The sequence below is a fragment of the Mauremys mutica genome, chromosome 2 (genome assembly GCF_020497125.1).
Source record: "Mauremys mutica isolate MM-2020 ecotype Southern chromosome 2, ASM2049712v1, whole genome shotgun sequence".
Lineage (NCBI taxonomy): Eukaryota > Metazoa > Chordata > Testudines > Geoemydidae > Mauremys > Mauremys mutica.
Genome location: NC_059073.1, coordinates 233,788,941 through 233,814,251, shown reverse-complemented (window position 1 = coordinate 233,814,251; position 25,311 = coordinate 233,788,941). Strand labels below are relative to the sequence as shown.

Genomic DNA, 25,311 nt, shown 5'->3' with positions numbered 1-25,311 from the left:
GTTCTTTCTCTTGTAAGTCTACTGTTGAAACCACTTGAGTCATTAAACAATGCCATCCAGGGATCTGCTACAACAGTAGTAGCTCTTTGTCCAGCAATAGAAGCTACATTTGGATGAATCAGAGAGCTATCCATTGAAAAAGTACTGGAAGAAGCAAAGACTTCAGTCCAGGAGTTGACTAATGAAGGCATTTATATTGAATCCTTAAGTGAAGGGGACAAGAAGTGTTTGTTAAGACAACTGAAAAAGTACACAGACTTGATTCTTAAAAATCTACAGCAGCGACTTCTCGATTCTACTCAACCTCTACATAGCATTTACAGATACCTGTCCTATAAAACACCGACAGTTGAGTGGAGTGAGGCACTACCAGCAATGGGGCTGCTATGTGCTCAGGATAGAATAGAGAATTTGAACACAGAGTGGAATATCATACAACGAATGATAAAAAAGAAGTTGAAGTCAAATCTTCATTCATCACTAGTGGCTCGACCCGATCTTTGTGCTATGTTTCCTGGGAAGAAAGAAGTAGGAATTCATCTTTTGCTACTTCCAGTCACAACAGCTACAGCTGAGCATTCTTTTGCCCCATGGAATAGAATTTTGTGTTCTGAAAAAAATCACCTTCTGTCTGATCATGTGAATGAACTAATGAGCATATCAACTGAAGGAATGAAAGTACCGGACACACGAGAAGCCACCAAAGATGAATGCACTGCATTTAATAAGTTCATTAACAGAGTTGTGCAAAATTTATAAGAAGAAACCAAGAAGGATATATAGACGTAGTGCTTCATAGAAGGCTTGAGTTGCCAACTTTAATTTGTGTGATGGTTTTAAAACATGAGTTAAATCTAATAAAATGGTCATGAAACATTTTTCAGTTTTGACTATGGTGCCATACAGCCCACCTTCACCCTCACAGTCTCACCCCTCATCGGCCCTGATACCCCCCCTCCCCTCATAAATTTGAACACATGCACCTAATTTCAATTCCTGGGGAAAACATTGATGAACACAGTTAATAATTTATAAGACCCTGTCTGCAGTAGAAGGAACCTGGATACAGTTTGCTCTTGTAGGGTGAAGAGACTATTGTAACACAGATTTCCTGACCCATATTAGCACAGTTTCCCATATTTAGGCCTTGTCTACACTACATAGTTTTGTCAACACAAGTCAGGTTTCATCGACAAAACAGTGGAGGTGTACACAAAACAATGCTCCTCCTGCCTTGACGAGCGGCATAGAACTTTTTACAACAAAGTTAGAGCGATACAGTGTCAGTAAAGATATTGTGCTTGCTTATGTCACCCTAAGTGGCCTTCAGGAGGTGTCTCACAATGCCTATCATGACCACTTTGGTAAGCAGTTTCTACTCTGCTGTCCTGCAGACAGGTACACAGGCATGCACCCCTGCCCCTTTAAATGCCCAAGAATTTTTGAAATTCCATTTTCTGTTTGCTCAGCGTGGACAGCTCACATTGCATCTTCCCAGCTGATGATGCTGGCTTTCCTCTGCAAACACAGTCCCGCCTGGAGTACACCAGATTATTCACCACACTTTCCCTATATGTGAGAAAATAAAATTGCCAAGTCTAATCATTGTTCTCAAACACCAGTGGCTTGGTCATCTGCACCAGATGGACATATTCCAAAGGATCTCCTGTATGGAGAAATTCCAGATGCTCCAGGGCCCCTGGGCCAACCTAGGCTCAGGTTCAAAGATGTTTGCAAAAGGGAATTGAAAACTTGCAGCATTGACACTACAAGCTGGGAAGATGCAGCTAGCAAGAGGACATGCTGGAAGGCTGGTCTGCACCAAGGTGTCAAAGAGGCTGAAGAGAGGTGGTTGAGAAAAAGGAAAGGAAAGAGGGAAGTACAGCAGGCCTCAAGTGCTAGTAGTGTATTAGTTCATCTTCTGGCTCAGCATCTTACACCTACATTATCTGCGGCAAGGACTGTTGCTTGAGAATTGGACTTATTAGTCACTTGCAATACTGAAGCATAACACACAGTAACTGAATTGCTTCAACACTTACACCACTGTCTTTTGAAATGAACAGCTGCCATTCATTCCCTACACTCATACGGAGGGTGCCCAGTGTGACAGTCTGTATCCCTATATTCACCCTTTTTACAAAACTATAATGGATTTTGTACAAAGTATGCCTTGTGACATCATTTGAAAACAATTGCTCATCGTTATTGTCCTGGTAAAATATGTGTGGCAACATTGTATGTAAAGTTATAAGATTCCACTGTAAACATTACTGAGACACATTCCAAGTTTAGAAAAGCAGGCACAAACCTGTTCCTCAAAGACAAAAGGCAAACTAATGCCTCAGCCAGCTGTCAACAAAATCAAACAGACTATTACCTGGTTAAGCAGCCATGCTTTGGCAGGAAAAGTGTGTACATGAGAAATTTACATCTTGGCAAAGAAACAGCTGGAAGTTCCCGTCCAACAGACTTTCTGTTTCCTGAACCCCAGCTGGAGATGATTCTCAAGGAGGAGGAAAAGATATAAAAATGGGGAACAGATGCCTCAAATGACTCCTCCTTTTTTATCTGCCCATGGCATCAACAACTACTGAGAAGAAGGAAATTAACACTGAACTGGGGCAGGGGTCCTGGCTGAAAGGATTCCAGCTCTAAGACTGCTAAAGCATGTGGTGAGAGAAACCTCTTGCTTTGAATTCAGTTAACTTGTTAAGTTAGGTGTTAGCTGCATTTCATCTTTTATTTCTTTGTAATCAATGCTGATTTTTATGCCTCATTACTTGTAATTACTTAAAATCTATCTTTCTGTAGTCAATACAATTGTATTATTGTTTTAACTAAACCAGTATGTGTTTGGACTGAAGTGTTTGGGAAATTTCATTTGGGATAACAAGACTTGTGCATATAATTTTCTATTAATGAAATGACAGACTTTATATGAGCTTGTGTTGCCCAGAAGGAGCTGGGCAATACAAGATGCACATCACTGGGGGAAAGTCTGGGACTGGGAGTTTGCTAGTGTTGCCCTGTAGTGTAATTCATGGGTGACTGGTTATAGCACTCATACAATATAGCTGGGAGTGATTTACATGCTGGAGGCTGTCTGAACTGACCAGGAGTTGTTGCTCTCACAGCTAAGCACCCCAGGTTGGAGAATTGAGAGGACACACACAGCTGTCCATCAGTCCACATTGTACCCTGGGTAATGTCACACCCAGTATCTAAACTTTCCATGCAATAGACTATCCTCCCTGGCCTTCTCCCTGCTAGACTGTACTCACCATGGCTTGAGCTGCAAAATGGTGCTGTAATGAGCACTCCAAAGCTGAAGTGACAATTAGCATTTCTTATTAAAGATATTTATGGTGATAATGTAAGGGAATTTTAAGACTTATCTGTCCCTTTCCACCGTGACTGTAAATCTAATGGTGTGTTTGTCTGTTTTAATCAGCAGCCTCTGGCATGGTGACTTTGTTGGTCCCTCCGTGCCTGCTGAACACTGAACCTTGATCAGGCACAAAGAGAAGCAGACCAGGGAGGATATGTAATCTTGCTTCCTTCAAAGGGGATAAAACTAAAGTGAACTAAGGACATGTCTACACTATGGGGACTATAGCTGCATAACTATGGTGCTGTAGGTATGCTGGCATAAACCCATAGTGTAGACACAGCTTATGACGACGGAAAGGTTTTTCCAGCTCTGTAGGAACATCACCTTCATGAGCAATGGTAGCTAGGTTATCAGAAGAATTATTCCATTGGCCTAGCTGCATGTACACCAGGAGTTAGGTTTGTATAGCTATGGTGCCCTGGAGTGTGGACTTGTCATGCCCCTGAGCATATCTATGTCAACCTAAATTTTAAATGTAAGACACTGTGATGAAGTGGGGGATTTTCTTGTTTTTTCCTTGTTTTTTCCAATGCTTTGCATGCAGAGGGAGTGGGACTCAGTGTCCCTGGGTGTTACTGGTTTAATGAGGTGAGGGGAGAGGGAGTTTGTTGTTACAGAGGACCGGAGAGGGAACTTGGGACCCCAGCCAATGACCTGGAAGACGGATACCTCAGCAACTGGTGTCCTGGCGACCCAGAGGCCCAGCTCAGGAGTCACAGCCCGTTCTGGCCAGTGGGAGGACAATGGGCTGTAAAGAGAGGACCCCGGTGACCTAAAGAGAGGACCCTGATGACCTAACCAGCTGGTTCTAGCCAGAGGGGGCCAGAGGACAGAAGAGAGGAGAGGAGTCCCAGGTGACCCTTTTTGATGACTCTATTTACCTGAAAACAATGGACAGAAAACTTGGGGCCGGTGATATCAGATGTCCAGCTGGGAAGCAGGGGGCTCTGGGCTGGAGAGGGGGGGAGCAAGCAGAGCCCACCTGGATGCAGGGGAGACTTGGATGTGCTGTGCTGAGAGAGGCCAGGCCTCAGGCCCTGAGAGTTTCCTGTGCTGCATTCAACGCTCAATAAACCCTCCTGTTTTACGCTGGCTGAGAGTCACTCCGGTCTAGAGAACAGGGTTGTATCAACCCCTTCGGGGGGTGGAGGCCCCGGGGGTCCAGAGCGAGTGGACTCCCTGAGGGGGCCCACGGCAAGAAACAGGTGTGCTAAGGCTCAGAGCGGTGCGGCTCCAGGAGGTGCAGGGGACTAATCCCAAGAGAGAGTGGACCCCCAAGAAGGGCTGTCTCCCTGAAAGGGGCATCCCCCACTGGCCTCACAGGGCCAAGAGTGGGCACGATCTGTGAGTCCGTGACAGATAATTTCAAATGAAGGCCACTTTACTTTAGAATGAGAGCATCCACACAAGGGTTTAATAAGCTTGAACTTCACGCCTTTAGCAAATTTGTCTTAACTTTCCTGTAGGGCTTGTCAAAACAGGGTGTTATTCTGGAAGGAGGGGTTACTCACTGTGACATTGCATTCCATATTTCTTATTCATATCATAAGCATATTTTCATATGACATAACTGAGATATACATTATATCAGATGGTTCATGTGAGATATAATGGAAAAGGTTATGATTTACTGAATGCGATTATCCAATTTGTATGCCATCATTTCTGTAAAAAGCAGCAAAGAGTCCTGTGGCACCTTATAGACTAACAGAAGTATTGGAGCATAAGCTTTCGTGGGTGAATACCCACTTCATCAGATCATTTCTGTATCTGAAGTTAGGAAATTGACTATGTATCTGTATTTTAACTATGCTACTTTGGGTGATGCCCACTGCTAACAATTCAGGTTAACAACAATGGAAAAGCCAGACAGGGTGGATGGCCCATCAGCAAGGACAATTGACTGTGAAAAGCTTGGCCTTCCTGTGGACACTCCATACCGCCACTGACTTATGGACGCAGTGATCCTACAGAGTCAGGTGGTCTTGTCACCCGACACTAAAACATTACCTGGGGCTTTTTGTAACTTTCCACTGTAAGGGAAAGGGGGGGGTGGCAAGTTTGGGAAACAAAGGATTCCCTCTTTATGTAAATCTTATTTAAGGGTGGGGAGGAAGGCAAACAAGACTCCTCCTCTCAATGGCCTGTCTGCCCAAGAAGAAAGACTGCAAAAAGGAAGGAAAGGGGGGAGTCCAGGCTGAAACAGGGGTCCAGTCTGAAAGGGAATATAACTGGAACTTTGAACCACAGAAACTTTGCAAACTGCCTGCAACACTATCTAGGGTGAGAAATACTAATTGTAACCAATTTCTTTAATGAAACTAGCTTAGTTTGTGTGCTTGATTTCATTTGCTTAGTAATCTGCTTTGTTCTTAGTAATCTGCTTTGCTTAGTAATCTGCTTAGTAATCTTCTTGCATCCGAAGAAGTGGGTATTCACCCACGAAAGCTCATGCTGCAAAACGTCTGTTAGTCTATAAGGTGCCACAGGATTCTTTGCTGCTTCTACAGAACCAGACTAACACGGCTACCCCTCTGATACTTGACTGCTTTGTTCTGTTTGTTATCCCTTTTATCACTTAAAATCTGCCTTTTATAGTTAATAACATTTGTTTTGTTTATTAGTAAACCCAGTTTCTGTAATTTCCAATGGGGGAACGATGACAAATTTCATAATATAGCTCCACATTGAGGGAGGGGGCAAATTTCATAATATATCTTTGGGTCTGCACTCCAAGGGAGGTGGACATCTGAGTGCTGGAGCAAGTCCCTTAAGATGAGTCTTCCCAGAGCTGATCTGCATCTGGGTGTGGCCCTGCCTGTGTGTGTGTTAGAGGAGGTTTTAAGAGCCTGGCTCAGCAAGACAGATTAAAGGGGGCCCATGCTGGCAGAACAGGTAGACTCAGTGGTATCTCAGCACATCAGGTGGCTTCCCAAGGGGTCAAACTCGTCACACTCACCTTGTGTAGTAACTGGAATTCTTTGAGATGTGTCTCTCTACGGGTGCTCCACTTGAGGTGCACCTGTGCCTTGTGCACCTTCCACTGGAGATTTTCAGCAGCAGTGCATGTGCCCTAACTATCTGTGTACCCCAAACCGAGAGTATACAGGGCAATCTCAGACAAATTCCCACACAGACCCATGGAGACAAGACTACAAATCAGAGGGGAAGGAAGGTAGGTAGTGGAGCACCCAAAGGGACACACATCTCGAAGAACTTGTTACTGCACAAGGTGAGTAATCTTTCCTTCTTCTTCAAGTAGTGTCCCTCTGGATGCCACTAAGCAGTGCTCTTCAAAGGAGGTGGCAGCTTCAGAACGTGGTCTAGAACTGTTTGCAGAACAGCAGAACCGAAGGTGGCATCTGCTGTAGAGGCATAGTGTCTTGAAAAGATGTGAACCAAGGCCCATGTAGCAGCTTTCCAGATTTCTGATAGGAATATCTTTCAGTAGAGCAACAGATGGGGACTGAAATCTAGTAGAATGGCTTATGACCCTAGGAGAGCATGGCACATTAGCAACTGCATAGCAACAGAGCAGGGGTCGGCAACCTTTCAGAAATGGTGTGCTGAGTCTTCATTTATTCACTCTAATGTAAGGTTTCGTGTGCCAGTAATACATTTTAACATTTTTAGAAGGTCTCTTTCTATAAGTCTATAATATATAACTAAACTATTGTTGTATGTAAAGTAAATAAGGTTTTAAAAATGGTTAAGAAGCTTCGTTTAAAATTAAATTAAAATGCAGAGCCCCCCGGACCGGTGGCCAGGACCCGGGCAGTGTGAGTGCCACTGAAAATCAGCTCGCGTGCCACCTTTGGCACCCATGCCATAGGTTGCCTACCCTTGCAACAGAGGATGCAGCCAGAAACCCACTTAGAAAGTTTCTGGTTGGACACTGAAGTTCCTTTAACTCTGTCTGCAATAGAGACAAATAGCCTTGGAGAAACTTGAAAAGGTTCAGACCTGTCCAAATAATATGCTAGCACTCTCCTAACACATAAGGTGTGAAGGGCAGCATCTTCCTTAATTTGATGAGGTTTAGGGTGGAAAACCAGTAGATGAACTGTGTGACTGATATGAAAGTTCAAAATGACTTTGGATAAGAACCATAGGTATGGTTAGAGGGATACCACATCCTGGAAGAAGACAGTGTAAGGGGTGAGGTCAGTTATCAAAGCCCCTAATTTACCAATTCTTGGAGCAGAGGTAATTACCACTAAAAAGCAGTTTTCATGGAAAGGTTTAAAAGGGTACAGAAAACTAGTGGCTCAAAGGGAGGTTTAATTAAGTTCAAGTCCCAAATTGAGGTCGGCTCTCTGACATTTGAGAAGACATTTAATAATCCTTTGTTGAATCTAAAAGTTGCAGGGAGAGCTAATACTGAGAAGCCTTCCATAAGAGAATGAAATGCTATGCTGGCTGCTAGGTAAACTTTAATGGCGATCAAAAGGAGACCTCCTTGCCTCAGTGAAAAGGTGCACCAGTGATAAAATCTTTTCCATTTCTGAAGTAAGTTTTCTTTGTGGATTCTTTTCCTGTTCTAGAGAAATACAGGAAGTCCTGTTGAACAGTAGAGAGTTCTAACCCTGAGGAGGCATCCAGTACCAAGCCCTGAGTCATAGAGTGTTCAGGTTGGGGTGATAAATGTTCTCCAAATTCTGAGTGAGAAGACTGGGCGTTAATGGGAGATGGATGGCCTTGAGAGTTGTTCTATCTGTTGTAAAGGTAAGATGGAGGACTTTGCAGTATTGAGCTGAAGGCTGAGCATATATAAGAGAGACGTAGCCTTCTTTACCACTGTTTGAACTTCAGTGTAGGTGTGACGCTGCGGTCTATATGGTTTTATAAAAATATGCTAATGAGTGAAGATAATGTAACTGGAATATGCTTCATACAAAAGGTCTCTTGTAAGGTATCATTACAAAGCTTATAATGTACTGAGTGTGATCATCCTATTTGTATAAATGTACCACTCTTGTATCTGAAACTAGAAATATGAAATATAACTCTGAGGGCCTATTGTAATTATGCAAAGTGTGGGCCATCAATGGTGGTTTGAAATCTTGATGCCCCCCATTAACCAAGACAATTGTTTGCAGATGGGTGTGTTTTACCTGTTAGTCTTCCTGTATACGTGTGTGTGCTGGCAAGAGAGCAATGAAGTCTTGCAGTGACATGTGAACATGTCACCTGAACTGGAATCCATCTTTAACCTGGTGTCTTTCCATTGGTGGGGGGGGACCCAGAGAGGGACAAAGAATTCTTGCCTTATGCAAAAGATATATAAAGGCGTGGAAGAGAACAAAGGAGGGAGAGAGAGCCATCATGAAGAATCCCCTAGCTACCACCTGAGCTGGAACAAGAGCTGTACCAGGGGAAAGAATTGTGCCCAAGCCTGGAAGGTGTCCAGTCTGAGGAAAAACTTACTGAAGCATCTCTGAGGGTGAGATTATCTGTATTCAGTTGGATTAGACACAGATTTGTGCATTTTTTTTATTTTGCTTGGTAACTTACTTTTTTCTGTCTGTTACTACTTGGAACCACTTAAATTCTACTTTCTGTATTTAATAAAATCACTTTTTACTTATTAATTAACCCAGAGTATGTATTAATACTTGAGGGGCAAACAGCTGTGCATCTCTCTCTATCAGTGTTATAGAGGGCGAACAATTTAAGAGTTTATCCTGTACAAGCTTTATACAGGGTAAAATGCATTTATTTGGGTTTAGACCCCATTGGGAGTCTTGGCAAATCAGGTGGCAGCTCCCAAGGGTGTTTCTGTGATTCAACCTTTCACAGTAGGAATGCCCTTTTAGAAGCCAATTGTCAAAATGGGAAGATGATTACTCACATTGGTGAAGCATCTACTGCCATAACTTTTGTAAAAACTTTGGGGGGGGGGCAGTAGAGAGTCCGAAAGGGAGGACTTGATACTGATAGTGGGTCCTGACTATGGCAAAGCATAGGAATCTCTTGTGAGAGGGATGTAGTTCAACATGAAAGTATGCATCTTCAAGGTCGAGAGTCACAAAATAGTTTCCTGGATTCAGGGATGGGATAATAGCTGTGAGTGTTACCATCTTGTATTTCTGTACTTTGACAAAGGTATTCAGAATACTGAGATCTATTTTGCAAACCAGAAAGTACTTGGATTAAAATCTGCTTCCTTTGTACTGATTGGGAACTGGTTTCACAGCTCCTAAGCAGAGGAGGGAGAGAACCTCTTGTCTCAGGAAAGACTCGTGAGATGGGTCCCTGAAAAGGGATGGGGGGGAGGAGGATAGGAGGGAGATATGAAGTGAAAATAGATGGAGTACCCTGATGTTATAACCTCCAAGACCCATATGTTGGAGGTAATCTGCTTCCAGGAGCTGCAGGAAAAAAAGTGGGAGCATGAAGGGGGGCAGGGTGGGACAGCCTCAGATTTAGATCATACGGGTGTTCATGGCCCTCGATGGAGGCATCAAAACCAATGCTTGTAGATGGTGACTGCTGCATCGATCCTGGTGCAGTGGTTGAGAACTTCCCCTCTGCATTCTGGGTTTCTGTTTATGTGTGGAGGCCTGCAGTATCAAGCAATGTGCAGGAAACACTGACAAGGATGGGCAGAAGGGGGAGGACAGGCAGGAGCATGGCTCCCCTCAATAATTAGCGGGGGGGCACAGAACTCCTCTGCACAAGACCCCCAGGCTGGGGCCACACCACGCTGTGCCACTGATCGGCGCCAGGTTTGTAAAATTTTTGGTGAGGCCCAGGACAAGTCCACAGAGCTGCCTCGTCCATAGGACAGACCAGGGCAACCGCCCCAGGCCCTGTGCTTTGGAGGAACCCATACTTCAGGGGGACACAGGGTCCAGGGCAGTGTGGGAGGTTAGTGGGGGGCCTGGTGCTGGCAGCAGCAAGTGACCCAGCCCCAGCCTGCCCCGCCAACTCCTGGCATCACTCAGGAGAGGGGGTGGAAGCCAGAAAGAGGCGGGGCGGGGGCTTGGGGAAAGGGGTGGAATGGGGGTGGGGAGGGGGCATAGCAGGGATGGGAAGAGGCAGGGGCTTGGGGGAAGGGATGGAGTGGGGGTGGGGTGGGGTGGGGGCAGAGCAGGGGCAGGAAGAGGCAGAGCTGGGTGGAATGGGGATGGGTCACTCGCTGCTGCCAGCACCAGGTCCCTCACTAGCCCCCCAGGCTGCCCTGGACCCCTCCTACCCTGAAGCATGGGGCCCCCCAACGTGCAGGGCCCAGGGTGGTTGTCCTATGGACAGGAAGGCTCTGAAAATATGAGCCCATACATTGGTGGAGCCGGGCCCATGTTCCTATTGGTGGAGCATGGGCACCATGGGCCCATATAACTCGCCGCCTGTCCTCCCGGTGCTGGAACCACACTGGGGCTGGGGGCACTCTGCCCGCCCAATGTGCTGGGGCTAGGGGCACACAGGCGGGCAGGGATGTGTGCTCTGGACTCTGGTGGGGGGGAAGAAGGGGTGGGGCCTTGGACAGAGGGGCAGGAGCCGGGGCTAGCCCCCTCCAAGGGCACGTTCACCCACTGCCCATGCTCATGTTTAATTGCTGTCAGAAATATGATTTGTGGCTCTTGGACACTTCCATAATATAAATATTTACTAGTAAGTTTTAGTAATAACCCATAGGCTGGGGTATGCAGGACTGCATACTACCCTCACTTCAGCATAGAACTCCCATTTGAAAAGTGTAACTGTCAACTGGAAAAGTAACTAAACTTGCAGTTATAATGTATTAATTTCCTGTTGACTAATGCTTTTGTATTCAGCATCACTCACTGGGAAAATATACTTACCTTTAGGATGCCTACTTTTTCTATACCTTGGGTTTGTCTGCACATGGAACAGCTGTTCCTGAATAACTCCATTTGTGGACACACTTATTGCAGAATGAGTCCACATCTACACCAGGGGCTTGTGCCAGCATAGTTATTTTGGTCAGGGGTGTGAAGAGGTGTGACTTGTGGCCAACATAGCTGTGCCAGCAAAACCTTCTAGAGTAGATGCAGTTATTGTAGCAAAACTATGCTGTCACCAGTTTAGCTTGTTTCGCCCAGGGTGATGGTGGAATAAGCTGTATTGGTTAGCTTTGCTGGTATAACTATTTCCACACTAGAAACACTGTGCTGATATATCTATAACAAAAAATGATCCTAGTCTTGACATGGCCTAATAAGGCCTGATCTACATTTAAAAGTTGTTGGCATACCTATGTCAGTTAGGCGTGTGATTCTTGTATGGTTAGGCCTAGTCTACAGTACTAAGTTAGGCTAATGTAAGTTGCCTTGCGTCAACTTATTTGCATGTGTGTCTACAATGAAATTTGTCTCTAGCCGACATAGTGGCCCATTACAGCAATGCAGTAAAACCGCCTCCCTGAAATGGTGTGGAGCCATGGTCGACTTACTGAAGTCAATGAAGTGCGACTGTTGACAGCGTGTGACCTCTATCAATCCTAACAGTCCTATAGCAGTTGTCACACAATGCCCCATTCCCTGCAACAGTAACTACTACGTCACAATTTTACACTCCACTGCCCAAGGGTCACAGAGACCAGAACTCTGCCCCTCAAGCCTCCCCATGTATTTTTGAAATGCCTTTTCCTATTTGCCCACCTTGCTCATATCTAGCAGTTCACCCTTGTTGTGTGCAGCTTCCCAAATGACCATGGTGGCGCCCTGCACTAGTCATGCTCCTGCCTGGAATAGACAGGAAGTATTGGCTCTCCTGGGCTTGTGGGGAGAAGAGGCTGTGCCAGCACAGCTATCAGCTATGGACCAGCTGTAGTAACAGGGCCATCTACCACCAGATCGCACAAGGGATGCAGGCAAAGGACTACAACAGGGATCAGCAGCAGTGCCACATGAAAGCAAAAGAACTGCGGCAGTAGTACCAGCCTAAGGAGGCCAACACTAGACCTGGTGCTACCCCACAGATATGCTGCTTTCACAATGAACTGCATGCTGCACTTGGCTGGACTCCTGCCAGCAGGGCCGGATCAAGCTTTTGTGGGCTCGGTGCCAAACATATTTGTGGGCCCCCATGGAGGCAATGGAGCATGGCACAGGGACATTAGTCCCCAGAGCGAGGGGCTAGCCAGAGGCAATGGGGCATGGCATGGCAAGGGCACTATTTACAAATGGGCAGTTGCCAAATGCACAGTGGCCCACCTGGCTCTGTGCTGCCAGCATGCCCCATCCCCTCGGGGGCAGGCCCATGCCATGCCACACAGCACCCCCAGCCAACACCGGAACAACCCCCCGGAGTTTCCTATAAGCTGTATTTCTTATGGCCAGAGCCGCCCCGGATCCGCTAACAGGACATGGGGGAGTTTAACTCTGCTGAGCTAATGTTTCAGGTTAACCCCCGCTCAAGAATCAGTGGGGACGTGCTCGTCACGCCCCTGCAGGTCAGGCACGTTGTTTTCAATATGAAAGCTAAGGCGCCACGCTGGGCGAGGCTGCTATCTAGACACGCGGCCGAGCCGGGCTGGCTGCTTGGCACCTCCTGAGCGGCACAGAACAAACGCACCCTGGCCTGTGCACACACAACCACAGATGGCAGAAGCGCACGGAGACCCAGCAAACGCTGCGGAGGCGGCTCCTGTGCTGCGACGACAGGAGCGATCCGAGAACCAACCCACGCGCGCGCCCTGCAGCAAGGAACGGACACTTCGGCCCGCGCCCTCCTCTGGCTCGCGCGCAGAAGAGAATCGGGATCGCGCATGCGCTCGGCGGAGGCCGCGGGATCCGTTTCCCGGCATTCGTTGGGGTGGAAGGGCTCGGGGGGCGGGGCTGTGGGATGCGCGGAAGCGGGTTGGGGAGCCGGTGTCGCGCCTGTCAGCCAGGTAGGGAAGAGGCGAGAGAGCCGCCGCCGGGGAGCCCGGGCCTTTGTTGGTAGGGGCGGCCCCGTGCCCCGGGGGGCCTGAGGGGGGGAAGGGCGGCTCCGGGCGTGGGGGGACAGGGCCGGCCCCGTTCCCCTGGGGGGTGTTTGAGAGGGGGCCGGGATGGGGCGCAGCGGGGCGGGCCCCGTTCCCCGGGGTGTCTGCGAGTGCTACAGCGGGACAGGATCGAGAGGTGAGAGCAGGACTGCGCTGTGCTGGGAATTGGGGACATGATGCGATGCGATGCGATGCGGGGGCTTAGGGGATTGCAGGGAGGTCTGAGATAGGGATTAGGGAATGGTGTGAGTGCTGTGAACTGGGACAGGTATGCGTGTGAGTTTGAGAATGCGTGTGGGATGGGGTTTGTTATTCTAGGTGTTGGGGGTGGTCGCAGTTGTTGAGTAAAGTGAGGTTATTACCTCCTCAGCATCTTATTTTGATTCTTCTCTATAGATGTCTCCCTGGTCCAGATCATGCTCTCTTCTCTTCTCCTTCCTCCCCTCCCTGTTCCTGCCCAGCCCATCTGTACATGCAGATGGTTTTCACACCTCTACTGCTAGAACAGGGCCTCATCCTCCCTGATTGAACTAACCTCGTTATCTCTAGCTTGCTTCTTGCTTGCATATATATACCTGCCCCTGGAAATTTCCACTACTTGCATCCGAAGAAGTGGGTATTCACCCACGAAAGCTCATGCTGCAAAACGTCTGTTAGTCTATAAGGTGCCACAGGATTCTTTGCTGCTGTACATGCAATGATCTGCTTTTGTTCTGATTTGTCCTGTTGCAGCAGTTCCTGGTACTGGACTGTATGAGCACTTGGATTCTGATGGCAGGAGCAATCCCTTTCCCCCCCCCTCAAATCCCTGTTGTTAATACCAATGTAATGTTCCCCGTGTGCTTGTAAGGGGGTTGTTGCAAACCTCTCTTAGCAGGGCCTCTGTGCAGTGTTCCATGGGAGCTAGCTGCCTTGACTCAGCCTTATTCTAGCATGGATCACCCCGTTGCACATCTGTGCTGCATTGACCCTCAGTTGTCCTGGTGTGAGTCAGCATTTTACTATGCGTTGTGCACTGTTAATAATGTATACTTTCCTAAGTTGTCCTCTTAGGGGCCACAAGATCTGATGATTATCAATTTTAGGTATATATAGAGCCCCTGTTATCATAGTACCTGAGAATGTCACAATCTTTAAATGTATTTATCCTCACACCACCTCTGTGAGGTAAGGAAGTGCTATTACTCTTCTGTGGCTATGTCCAAACATAATAAGTTATATAAACGATTGTTTATATTGAATTGTTTTGCGGAGAACAAGGGATGTATTGAGGGAATGATGCATCAAATAGTTGTCTTGTCTTACTACCCAATTCTAGAATTTACTCAGGACACATAGATTAGTGCTTCCTTAAAAATACTTTTGTGTTGTTTCCTTCTGCATTTGCTATAGAATCACAGTTTTTACCCCCGTATAACTCCTAAACTTTGAGAACTGTACTATGGCTGCTGTGACTCTGAAAAACTAATGTGTTTGCTGTACTGTAAGGACCCAATCTAACTTACCAGAAAATCAAAGCAATGAGTCTTCTGTTACTGCTTAGTATGCTATTCCACAGCCTACTATACCACACTGTCATCTGTCTGTCTTTATTGTACGTTAACTTTCACTTATATAATTCAGTTACTTCTAGTGGCAATACCTTATACATCCTTTAAATAACATTTTTCTTTCCTTGGAGTTTAACCTTTCAGATATTTATAGATTATCATCATGTCTCCTGTTTTTCCAAGCTATATATTTTTACATTTATTAAACTTTCTCTATAAATCATTCGCTCCAACTTCTTAATCAACCTTGCTAATCTTCTCTAAACTACTTTTTGTATACCTCATTACTGGAAAGATACAGATAACTAAATGGAATATAATTTTCCAGTGTGACATAAAGAAGGATTTTCTCTCTGTTCTGTGATAATGACCTGGGGTCTACTTATGCCAGTTTGCAGCAATTTAGTAATCTGATGCTTTTTTTTAGTGGCTCCAATCTTTGCTCCATAATCCAGGTTACAGTATGAAAAATAAGGCACTTTGGTGTTGGCAAATGTAACACCTCCTTTAGAATGGGAACAGATTGTAAACTGATGAAATTTTAGTACACAGTTCTGAGAGGTGAGTTGCTGCAGTTAATCTCTGTGTAGTATTACTTCTGCAGCTAAAATATGATGATTTAAATATCACTTTTGTTACTACGAGGGCTGTCAAGCGATTAAAAAAATTAATCATGTGATTGACTGTGCTATTAAACAATAATAGAATATCATTTATTTAAATATTTCTGGATGTTTTCTATATTTTAAAATATATTGATTTTGATTACAACACAGAATACAAAATGTACAGAGCTCACTTTATATTATTATTAAAAATATTTGCACTGTAAAAATAACAAAAGAAATAGTATTTTTCAATTCACCTAATACAAGTACTGTAGTGCAATCTCTTTATCATGAAAGTTGAACTTACAAATGTAGAATTATGTACAAAACAATAACTGCATTAAAAAAAAAAAAGTAAAACTTTAGAGCGTACACATCCACTCAGTCCTACTTTAGCCAAACACTCAGAGAAACAAGTTTGATTAAATTTACAGGAGATACTGCTGCCTGCTTTTTATTTACGTCACCTGAAAGTGAGAACAGGCATTCATATGGCACTTTTGTAGCCGATGTTGCAAGGTATTTACGTGCCAGATATGCTAAACATATGTATGCCCTTTCATGCTTCAGCCACCATTCCATAGGACATGCTTCCATATTGATGATGCTCGTTAAAAAAAAGTGTTAATTAAATTTGTGACTGAACTCCTTGGGGGAGAAGTGTATGTCTCCTGTTCTGTTTTACCCACATTCTGCCATATATTTCATGTTATAGCAGTCTCAGATGATGACCCAGTACATGTTCATTTTAAAAACACTTTCACAGCATATCTGACAAAACTCAAAGAAGGTACCAATGTGAGATTTCTAAAAATAGCTACAGCACTCGACTCAAGGTTTAAGAATCTGAAGTGCTGTCCAAAATCTGAGAGGGATGAGGTGTGGAGCATGCTTTCAAAAGCCTTAAAAGAGCAACACTCCGATGCGGAAACGACAGAACCTGAACCACTAAAAAATAGAACACCTGACTCAGATGATGAAAGTGAACATGCATCAGTCTGTTCTGCTTTGGATTGTTATCGAGCAGAACCCGTCATCAGCACGGACATATGTCCTTTGGAATGGTGGTTGAAGCATGAAGGCACATATGAATCTTTAGCGCATCTGGCATGTAAATATCTTGCGATGCCAGCTACAACAGTGCCATGCGAATGCCTGTTCTCACTTTCAGGTGACATTGTAAACAAGAAGCAGGCAGCATTATCTCCTGCAAATTGTAACCAAACTTGTTTGTCTGAGTGATTGGCTGAAGTAGGACTGAGTGGAGGTGTAGGCTCTAAAGTTTTACATTGTTTTGTTTCTGAATGCAGTTATGTAACAAAAAAATCTGCATTTGTAAGTTACACTTTCATGATAAGGAGATTGCACTACAGTACTTGTATTAGGTGAATTGAAAAATACTATTTCTTTTGTTTATTATTTTTACAGTGCAAATATTTTTAATAAAAAATAATATAAAGTGAGCACTGTACACTTTGTATTCTGTGTGTAGAAAAAAAACAGGAGTACTTGTGGCACCTTAAAGACTAACAAATTTATTTTAGCATGAGCTTTCGTGAGCTAAAGCTCACTTCTTCGGATGCATAGAATGGAACACACAGACAGGAGATATTTATACATACAACATCCAACATATTTAATAAATTTCAATTGGTATTCTATTAACAATATGATTTAATTTTTTTGAGTTAACTGCGATTAATCGACAGCCCTAGTTTCTACTTCATTTCTGAGTAAAGTATAGAAGAAACGAGGAACAATATGAAGATGAGCGCAATCCACTTGGAGTGGTTTCTCATCGTGAGCGTGTGGATTTTGGTTTGTAGGTGGAATGTGGAAAATTACAACTACTCTTGTCCCATTTTGACCCTCAGGATGTGATTCCCCTGTGTACACAGCCCATTGGCCTTGTGCCTTCTTATTTCTTGCATTGTGTATTCATGTCTAATTTGTTAATAATTTATTTGCAGTTATTTTACAGCTCCTGAGAATTATGCAATGGTTTCTGAGTTCTCTGGTCTAGTAAACAGGGATATTCCCCAAAACCTTAATAGATAAGTGCATTTAAACTGCACTCTTATTGTTGGGCCCTTGTGTTCCCTTTCCTCAAAGAAAACTCATCCTATCGTCTAACTTGTTGGTGATTCAATGGGAGACTGTGGTCTTCCTTCTGAGCCAATTCTGATCAAATGATTCAGTAAGGTATTAAAGGTCACTCTGCTATTAGAAGTGACATCTTTCACTGAAGAGAGATACTGAGGTCATGAACACATATTAACATCCCATAACACTTTTTACAAGATTTAGGGGTGTTAATCCTTGTATCCTGTCTAAGTTATAAACTTGAGTCATTGTATGTTGTCTACTGTAATTGCTATAGGCCTGGTCTACAATATCTGAAGACTAATGGGTGCTGGAGATAGTCAGCAGAGGGTTTACAATAGAATTTATCAGTGCTTCTTGGGGTTTAATAGTTAGCTGGTGATGCTGAACAAAATTAACCTTGGTCTAAACTGACTGCTAAAATATGTTCAGCGTTGTGTAAGTTAGCCTGGACAACCCTGTTCAGATGTGGGTGAAATCTAACAGTGTGGTGTAGGCTGTATCTTTTCATTTCCTCTTCTAAACTTTTGCCTTAGGACTGTTCACTGTTAAACAGCTGCTACATTCCATCCAAGTGTAGAGGAATTGATTAGAATATAAAATATTAGGGTTGGAAGGGACCTTAGGCGGTCATCTAGTCCAACCTCCTGCTCAAAGCAGGGCCAATCCCCAACATTTTTTTTTGCCCCAGATCCCTAAATGGCCCCCTCAAGGACTGAGCTCACAACCCTGGGTTTAGTGGGCCAATGCTCAAACCACTGAGCTATTCCTCCCCCTCATATGTATTCTCATACATAATATTTATGAAGGACTTTGGGATCTTTTGCAATTTAATACTGCTTTGTAAATGTAAGATGTGGTTATTAACTTAAGTCTAAAATAGTGCCAAATCATAAGTTTTCAAATGTTTTGCCATTGAAACAATCTGTTTTGCCCTTATGGTCAGGGGGAAGGGGGTGGGCTTTATCTTTATTATATTCCTGAGCCTTGCATGTGTTATGAACAATAAAATACTTTGTCACTCAAACCACCATGGTCCCCATATTTAGCTACTTTTTAATGTGATCCTGGCTTTACTAAGATAAATTGACTAGTTCACCTAGTCAAGCTAGCAAGGATAGTCCCAGAGGAACCGAAAGCACTGTCTTTAATGCCTACTGTATGATTAAAAAAAAAAAAATCTTCTGTTGGGTCAGTATGCTGTGTCAGAAGTAAAACACATTCGAAAGAGAAATTTTAACTACTTGTACACTTTAGAGGACTCTAAATTAACTTTGTTAACTCAAGAAAGGTACTCGGACATTGCTCTGGGCAGCCCAATGAAGACCTTGACTCAATGTGCAGCTATGGTCCAGAAAGCCAAGATGTTAGGATGCCCAAGGAACAGGATGGAAAATAATATGGAAAATACGATGCCATTATACGAAATATTATACAATGCTATTATACAAAAATACGATACTGAAGCCTCACCTAGAATATTATGTGCAATATTGGTTACCTAATCTCAAATGGGATATTGCAGAATTGGAAGAGGTCCAGAGAAGGATTACACATGATTAGAGGCATGAGGAAAAACTCATTTAAAGAGAGACTGAAAAGATTGGGTTTGTTTACCTTAGAAAGGAGACAAGTAAGAGGGGATATGATAAAAATATGTCAAAGGTAGATCCAGAGTTTCTGTACTCCTTGTCATGACACAAAACAAGGGGATGTTTTAATGAAATTAAAAGATGGAAGATGCAAAACTTACGGAAGGAAATATTTTTTTCACACATTATTGAGCCGTGGAAGTCATTGCCACAGGATACTGTAGAGGCCAAATCCTTAGTAAGATTGTAAACAAGGATTTTAAAAAGCAAAGTAGCTGCTTAAAAGAAGAAATCTTTGCCTGCCTTTCAAACAGAAGTGACTTTATGTATGTGAAATTTGTGTTTATATGTATGTTAAGCCACGGTATCCAGTTCCAATCGTTATTTTAGTAATTTTGGGTTTTCAGACATAGTTATTTACAATTAGGCACTGCTCAACTGGAGGCTCCTCCTTGAAAATGTTGGTCTTAACATAATATGCAGAACTTTATTTGAATAAACTTTGCTTGACATGCAGAGCTCTCTTTGAAGATGTATGGCTGGTACTACTCCATACCCTCAGAAGCTGGATATTTGGTTTATAAGTACTGATATGTTCCTGCTGATCACTTCCCACCTGAAGTCCTAATCTGTAGTGGCATCAAAATTGGTTGCTACGGTAAGGATTATATAACTAATGGATAATTATTAGCCAAAGTGCTATAAGGAGGTGTAACTTCATTATTTTTTATTAAGACACTGACAATGTGTTTGATGCTGTACAAAAGCAAATGAGGCCCTTGCCCAAGAAACTTAGTCTAAATAAATTTCATGTTTGAGTTTCACCATAACCTTGTGACTTTCAGTGGGGAATAAGCAGCAGCTGCAGATGAATTTGCAAGGACTTTTTTTGTGTGAAAATATGGCATTATAAACAACAGTCCAAAAAATATTGCTTACAAATGGAATAGTTTCTAAAGGGACGAGTTTTTTACAGGTTTCTGTTAGATGACACTTGGTTCTTGAAATTGAACCCAAATGCACTTTAAAAAGTTAATTACAATTACAGTAATTTAAAACTGAAGCAATGATGGTGGTATTGAAGCCTTGACTTGATGCAAAAAAGCTAAGAGAGAAAGCTGTAGAGGTAGGTGAGGTGGACAGGTATGTTTCTTCACAGATATGAATCCACAAAGAATTTCTAGAATATCCAGTATTACTGACCTTGAAAACTGTTTTTTTGTTCCTTTTCCTGGTGAATGAGCATTTTGACTAATCTTGTAATACTTCAAATTTAGGAATCAAGTGACATGGAGAAAATGTGTTTAAGATGGTCCATCCAGAAGATTTGTTACTTTGTGAAGATCTTGCTTTTGACTAATATGTAAATACCATGACAACTTCAAATTGAATTATTTTTCTTGAAATCGAGACTCATCTGTTGCCTTCATCAGAAATGTTTTTAACATTTTCAAGAAAACACATGTCCCAGAAACTGAGTTTGTTGTTGCTGGTGTTTGGATTCATTTGGGGCTTGATGTTGCTGCGCTATACTTTTCAGCATCCAAGGCACCAAAGCAGCGCTGAATTGCGTGAACAGATACTAGACTTAAGTAAAAGATATGTGAAAGCCCTGGCAGAAGAAAATAAGAACATAATGAATGGTGGTAATGGAGCCTCAATGGCAGGATATGGTAAGATTAAATAAACCTGGCTACACAAACCTTTTTGTTCTAAACTGCCTTTGGTACAACATTTAAATCTTATTTTAAATGGTACATGGAACTCTTCAAAATATTTTTTTTATGTACTGACTGTGTGTTTGCTCGTTCATAGAAGTTATGCCTTAAAATTAAGCCCTAACACTTGTTCTTTAAACATAGTTGTATGTATTATAGTAATTTGACTGTCAGCATCAATATTAGGTTGCCTTGTTTCTCCACCAATTGCAAATAGAGCTCTGGGGGGTTTTCTCCACAGTAACATGAAGTAGTAGATTCATAATGTAGGAATTAAATGTAAAATTAAAACACTTCACTACCCAAACACTGTTACTTTGTGTGTTATTTCTACCTTTTTATTGCTTTTATATCTTTTTTTCCTTTAATTTTCTTCTCTTCCACTATTAACAAACAATGAGAAGCAATCATGATGGTAAAATTGGAAAGGTGGGGGCATGATTATGTATTTAGCAGAAGGCAGTAGAGTGCTCCAAATCTTGAGCCTCCATTGTGTTTGCATCACCATATTCCCCTCTGACTTGACACCACTGTGCCCTGTTACCTGTGCACCTGCTATATGTCTATAGCCCATGCTCATCTAGAATGCAAGAGAGATCTGTGTGTGATTTAGTTATTGAGATCTGTTTAATGTAAACATTGAAAATTTCTCACTTCAAAAACATAACACTTTAAACTCTGCAACTCCAGTCTTATGATTTGTCTAGTTGTTCTAACCTGCCATTTGACAAATACAATCTACTTAAATTTCCTACACTATTCTCCAGTGTTTCATTCACACTTAAATTTCTGAGAACTAGATAAAATAAACTCATTGACAGAATACAGGCAGGCATGCAAAACAAAAACTTCTGTGCTAACATATGTAATATAGACAAATTAGTTTACAGAGAAAGAGCTAAATTAGGATTTTACATACAGAGAGACTCATTACTATACTTACTGCCCCTTCTTAGAAGGAATTCTAGTTGAGGGTAAATCTCTCTTTCAGTGTGTAGGTCAGGTCCAATATTTTAGGGTGTCAAAATCTTTAACTCAACAAGACCCTTAAAGGGGGGTGAAGTACATCTATAACTGGATCTATATTCCTTGGTTCTGTGCAAAGGAATTTATTTGAAACATATTTAGAACAATAAAATTCATTAGTTTGTTCACTGATGCAGACTCACCATCAGAGGTTTGGTTTGAGAGAATAAGATAAATCCAAATAATGAAGAATTTTGCAAAACTAAGTCAAATAATTTGGTCAGGCCAGATGGCTCTCAGATTGTGAAGAAATGAACTAATTAATTCTGAAAGAATACATACAGCAAAGTGTTGAGATTTTTGTTGAATTAATGTTGATTACTGCATTGTTTGTTTAGTAGTCTTGCCTACTGGTGTTCTTCCATTCCACACCTAGATTAACTGTTTTTATAATATCAGTAGGGTCTTCTTCCACCCTGCTTTCTCTTTCTTGATATATAGATAGGCTCCTTATGAATCTTTTTTACATCAATTTAAGTCTAAATCTTTTACATCCAATAATTTTAACATAGGAAAGAAACTGTATCCTTTTTTCTGCTTTAAGAATTACACTGTGTATTACAATAATGCTTTACCTTGTCCTTGTGGCAGACAGCAAGTTCTGAACTTGTAGAATAATTGGAAAGGAACTGTAGAAGGAAATAATTAAGATCTGTCTTATCTAAGGGTACGTGCAGACTACCCGCCTTTTTGGCGGGTAGCGATCGATTTCTCGGGGATCGATATATCGCATCTCATCTAGATGCGATATATCGATCCCCGAACGTGCTCCCTGTTGACTCCGGAACTCCGCCAGCGCGAACGGCGGTAGCAAAGTCGATGGGGGAGCTGCGGATGTCGATCCTTCACCATGAGGACCCAAGGTAAATCGATCTGAGATACTTCGACTTCAGCTCCGCTATTCACGTAGCTGAAGTTGCATCTCTTAGATCGATTCTCCCCCCTCCCCCCCCCCCGTGTAGACCAGCCTTAGGGTGGAAAAACATAAGTGCTTTCTAATGCTGCCCAGTGCCAGAAGCTGTTATACAGGTTAAATTTATTTCCAGTCTACTGCTGCTGAGGGTTAAAGTCCAAACTATTACCCTTAAATAGTCACTTATCTTTTAAAAAAAAATGGGGGAGAAGGGGAGACTAATGTTATTTTATATTCTGATTCAATGGGCCAATTCTCAGCTTGCTACTGTGGTAGTATCTTCTAGTATGCAAAAAATAAGAAATAGTACTTTAACTATATGACCTCTAGAATCCATATGTAGGATAATTAAAACGCACTCTTCCTTTTCTCTGTCCTCTCCAAACAAATCCAGGAAAAAAGAAAAGCAACTTTTGAAGATATAAATTAGATGTCCAAATCCCCAAATTTCTCTCACACTGCTGATAATATAAATGAACAGTATTCAATGCTACTTTCTTTGTTTTGTCTTCTTCAGCTGATCTCAAAAGAACAATTGCTGTTCTTCTGGATGACATCTTACAACGTCTGGTGAAATTGGAAAACAAAGTTGACTACATTGTTGTGAATGGCTCAGCAACAAATACCACCAATGGAACCAGTGGTAATCTGGTGCCAGTAACTACAAGTAAACGTGTAAATGCAGCAAGCAATATTAGATAACATACAAGACACCTTATGCTACTTTATCATAGATTCAATTTGATTCAAGAAAAGCTTTTTACCTCTGGGTAGGCAAAGCAATAGTTGACACTAACATATCGTACACTGTTCTGCTATAGAATGTGCTGGGTACATGCAGTCCCAACTTCTGTACATAAGGTTCTCAAAGGATTAATTTGTTGCTTTCAGACAGTTCTGTTAAAGCAGTGCTGTACAATATCGTATTTAAAGATATTCTGGTAACTTGGCTGATGTAGTATGCCAAATGGGTGATACTTTGTAATGTTTGAAGTTAAACTGAAATGGAAAAATATATATTCACTTCTAAAATATATTTATTTAAATAAAAATTTAACATATCTTTTTGGATAGATTGATTATATAGCTTAATCATTTTTTGTGTGATCTGTTTTAAACAGGTAACTAAGGATAATGTAATGTTAGAAGATGTGTATTATTTACAGTACAGTATTTTGTTACTTATTAATTTGCTAGTGATATGTTGAAGATAACAACATTGAGATAATGTTTTAAAAATTGCAACCCAAAGAATGTCTTTATTTGCACTACCTGCTAGAATAGCTAGAGAGAATTTATTGTATATTAAAAAAAATCAATTATAATGAAAATCTTAGGTAGCAACACTGTCCAGATATCTTTGCTCCACAAATAGATCAGTTAGATTATCAAAGGCAAAACAATCTCTGATATCATGCATAGCTATTTCATAGAAAGATATTTGTGTGTGTATTTTGTAACTTCAGATAAGTTATTTAAGAGATGGAAGTCAGTTTTCAGATGTGAATATCTTTATTCATTGCTGTTTCTTTTTAATATTTTAGTATCTTGTAGCGTGTGACAAATATAGCACATCATCTCCTTAAGTTACTTTTTTAAACAGGAGGGAGTAGGTAAATTAAGTTGAAGGGAAGCAGTGCATCTTGGCATATATACTAAAGAGATGCATGTGCTAATGGTGTTTTATGAGGGACGTAGGTGGAAGCTAAGGTTACATTGCCTTATAGCCACGTTATCCTTACAGCAATGAAAATTGCAGTGAGGGTGCACTATTTTCCAAAATGTGCTTTCTGCATCATAAATGCTAAAATGAAAGTGCCATTCAGCCCTATGTTTTTTAAAACTATATTAAGTGGTGGTTGTGTTTTTTGGGTTTTGTTTTTTTTTAGAATTATGTTCAGTAATATTTGCTTGAAATATGCTGTGTAATAGCTTTTTAATATTTTATTTTAAAAAATGGAATAAGACCAGAAGTGCTGGATGACATATGGTCTCAAGGTTTTCTGCTTTTCTCCCTGATGATAGTCTGGACTGGTCTAGAGGAAAGTAGAATATATAAATAAAACTTGAGTTAGTGTCCAACTTTTTCTTATTTTGTGTTTGACATATTGAGTGTAAACTTTTTTTTTCCAGGAAGAAAGAAAATAAAATTTGTATTTGTGAAAGTTTTTTTTTAATTAAATGATTCGCCCTTTCCTATTTTCTACACGTACTCTCCATGTACCTTGAGACTTTAAACTATTGATCTTTGTAATTTATCACTAATCATAAAGTCTGCTATTTATCTCATAGGCTATATAAGTAGAAGAGTATAATTCACTTGGTTTTGGAACCCCAATATTTCTCAAAAACTTTGCCTAGTTTGGAGGGGAGAGAAGAAAATATGACTGTGCAATAGTTTTGGAGTGGAGAAGCTTTCAAAGGCATAGAAAACAGCTAGACACGTAACTCCTGTTGA

At 42.1% G+C, this 25,311-nt stretch overlaps 1 protein-coding gene across 3 annotated transcripts; it reads left to right on the top strand.

Annotated features, from left to right (window-relative positions):
* The first annotated feature begins 13,160 nt into the window (after nt 1-13,160).
* Nucleotides 13,161-23,966, top strand: CCDC126 (coiled-coil domain containing 126). Of its 3 annotated transcripts, none has more exons than XM_045008151.1 (4): nt 13,161-13,250; nt 19,714-19,854; nt 20,474-20,869; nt 23,371-23,966. In XM_045008151.1, the coding sequence occupies exons 3-4, from the start codon at nt 20,632-20,634 to the stop codon at nt 23,553-23,555; spliced, it is 423 nt and encodes a 140-aa protein (XP_044864086.1). In that variant the 5' UTR covers nt 13,161-13,250; nt 19,714-19,854; nt 20,474-20,631; the 3' UTR covers nt 23,556-23,966. The 3 variants fall into 3 exon arrangements, with proteins under 3 accessions (XP_044864086.1, XP_044864087.1, XP_044864088.1); XM_045008152.1 differs by having other exon boundaries at nt 13,235-13,299; XM_045008153.1 differs by lacking the exon at nt 13,161-13,250 and adding an exon at nt 15,316-15,454.
* Nucleotides 23,967-25,311: the final 1,345 nt, after the last annotated feature.